Source organism: Aureococcus anophagefferens (assembly GCF_000186865.1).
Source record: "Aureococcus anophagefferens unplaced genomic scaffold AURANscaffold_16, whole genome shotgun sequence".
Classification (NCBI taxonomy): Eukaryota; class Pelagophyceae; order Pelagomonadales; family Pelagomonadaceae; genus Aureococcus; species Aureococcus anophagefferens.
In genome coordinates, this window is record NW_008705576.1 from 451,302 (window position 1) to 453,300 (window position 1,999).

Below are 1,999 nucleotides of genomic sequence, written 5' to 3' on the forward strand. Positions count from 1 at the left end.
GTAGCGTTAGAGCAGCTTACGCCGCCGCGCGGTGCTGGGGGATGGGCGAGCTCGTCGACGTCCCGTCGGCCGCGAGCGGATGTTGGCCGTCCGCGTGCCACGGCTGCGCGGGGGCGCCGGGGAGCGAGAAGACGACGCCCGCCTTGACCCGCCGCGCTCGATCGCCGAGGAGCGCCCGGACCGCGCCGAGCCAGGGCGCCGCGGAGTCGGGCAGCAGGCGGGCCAGGACTTCGTCGTCGTCGTGGGGCAGCGCGACGTCGTAGCGGCCCGCCGCGCGCCGCATCACCGTCGAGAACCGCGCCGGCGTGCCCGGCGGGAGGGCCGCGAGGCGCCTCCGGACGTCCGCGACGCGCGCGAGCGCGTAGTCGCGCACGAGCTCGAGCCGCGGCGGCGCGAGCGCGCCTCGGAGCGCGCCGAAGCCGAGGTCGCGGACGAGGGCCTCGAGCGGCCGCGAGGGCCGCGCGGTCGCGTCGTCGAGCGCGAACGCGGGGAGCAGCGGCACGGCGCAGTCGTGCGCGAGCGCGAGCGCGTCGCGGTCCGCGCCGTCGGCCTCGGCGGCGAGCTCGACGCCGCCGCAGGACGGCACGAGCGAGATCGGCGCGCCCGCGACCAACTCGGCGAGGCGAGCGTCGACGTCGCCGTCCGCGGCCTCGAAGTCGATGGCCAGCTCGAGGCCGCCCTGCGGCGGCGCGCGGCGGGCGCGCACTGTGTATTTGTCGTTCTTCTCGACGCGCGAAATGATCTTTTCGGCGGTCTGTAGAGACGTTTTGATATAGACGCATCGCCGCTTGACCTGTAAATCGGCGAAGAGATCGGCCAACATCGTCATGAGCCGTTCAGCAGCTCGATTATTTCGATCAGCTCCGTTCGGTGGCTCAGTTGCGTGGTGATCTCGTGGTGAGTGTTGTGGATGTTTTTGAGCGATCTCTCTCAGCACACCTGTCTCGCAGAGCCGCACGGGTACGAGTCGACGACGCGCCCGCCTCTCTTCGCCAAGCCGTGACACACACCCGCAAACTCTTGAGCCGTTGGCGACCCATAATTGTTGGGCGCCATTCAGGTCTGACAAATCAAGCATGCAGGCTCTCCGCGCCGCGCGCTACCCAGCGAGGCCACCGACGAGAAAGAAGTGGAGCGTCTCGAACCTTGTCCCTTTCCCCATCGACTCGCCCGCCGCGAAAAAGAACCGCGAATCGCGAAAGAGCGAGGACTCGCTCGAGGGCACGCCGGGCGCGCCGACGCCGACGACGGGCGCCGCGGGCGCGCCAGTCCGGGCCGCGGCGCCGCCGGCCAAGGGCGGCTGCTGCGCGATCGCGTGACGTCGCCTCCACGGCGGCGCGAAGGGCGCGACCCCCGTAAGAACGACGCGACTCGTCTTACGCGAGGGACATGTGCCACCACGTGCCGGCCTCGGAGAGCTCCCACTCGCGGTAGCGGCGCCAGAGCTCGGGCTCGCGGCGGCGGAGGCACGCCTCGCGGCGGCGGAAGAACTTGGCCTGGAGGCGGTCGAGCGCCGCGCGCTCCGGCGCGCCGAGGCCCGCCGCGTCCCACAGACCCGGCCGCGACGCCCGGTCGCCGTCGTCGCCCGGCGGCGGCGGCGGCGGCGGCGGCGCGTCGCGGCGCGCGGCGCGCAGCAGCGCGAAGTCCGCGACGTCGTCCGCGTCGAGCGACGTCCGCGCGCCGCCCGCGTAGCGGCGCACGGCGGCCGCGGCGGCCTCGTCGCCGCTCTCCTCGCAGACCTCCAGGGGCGTGCCGAAGACGTCGCCGAAGGGCGCCTGGGCAGGACAAGAGTGCGAAATTCCCAACTTCAAAGGCTCCTCTCTCGGCCGGTTTCCACTCGTTTCGGCTGATTTTTGGACGAGCGATCATCTCTCGGAACGGTCTCGAAGCGTGGATGCTCTTTCCAGAACGCGCGCGCGCGGAACACTCACGTTGAAGCGACGTTGAATCACTCTTGTCCTGCCCTGAAGGGCGCGTCGACGCTCCGCTCGTCGCACCA

General features: G+C 71.6%; 1 protein-coding gene across 1 annotated transcript in view; it reads right to left on the minus strand.

Moving 5' to 3' along the window:
• Positions 1-1,376: 1,376 nt before the first annotated feature.
• The window catches only part of AURANDRAFT_65677 (hypothetical protein), a gene marked incomplete at both ends in the record, with an annotated part of 5,332 nt that continues 4,709 nt past the window's right edge, over positions 1,377-1,999 (minus strand). The window contains one exon of the mRNA XM_009040747.1: positions 1,377-1,775. Coding sequence (XP_009038995.1) covers positions 1,377-1,775 — 399 coding nt within the window. The remainder of the gene's footprint in view (positions 1,776-1,999) is intronic.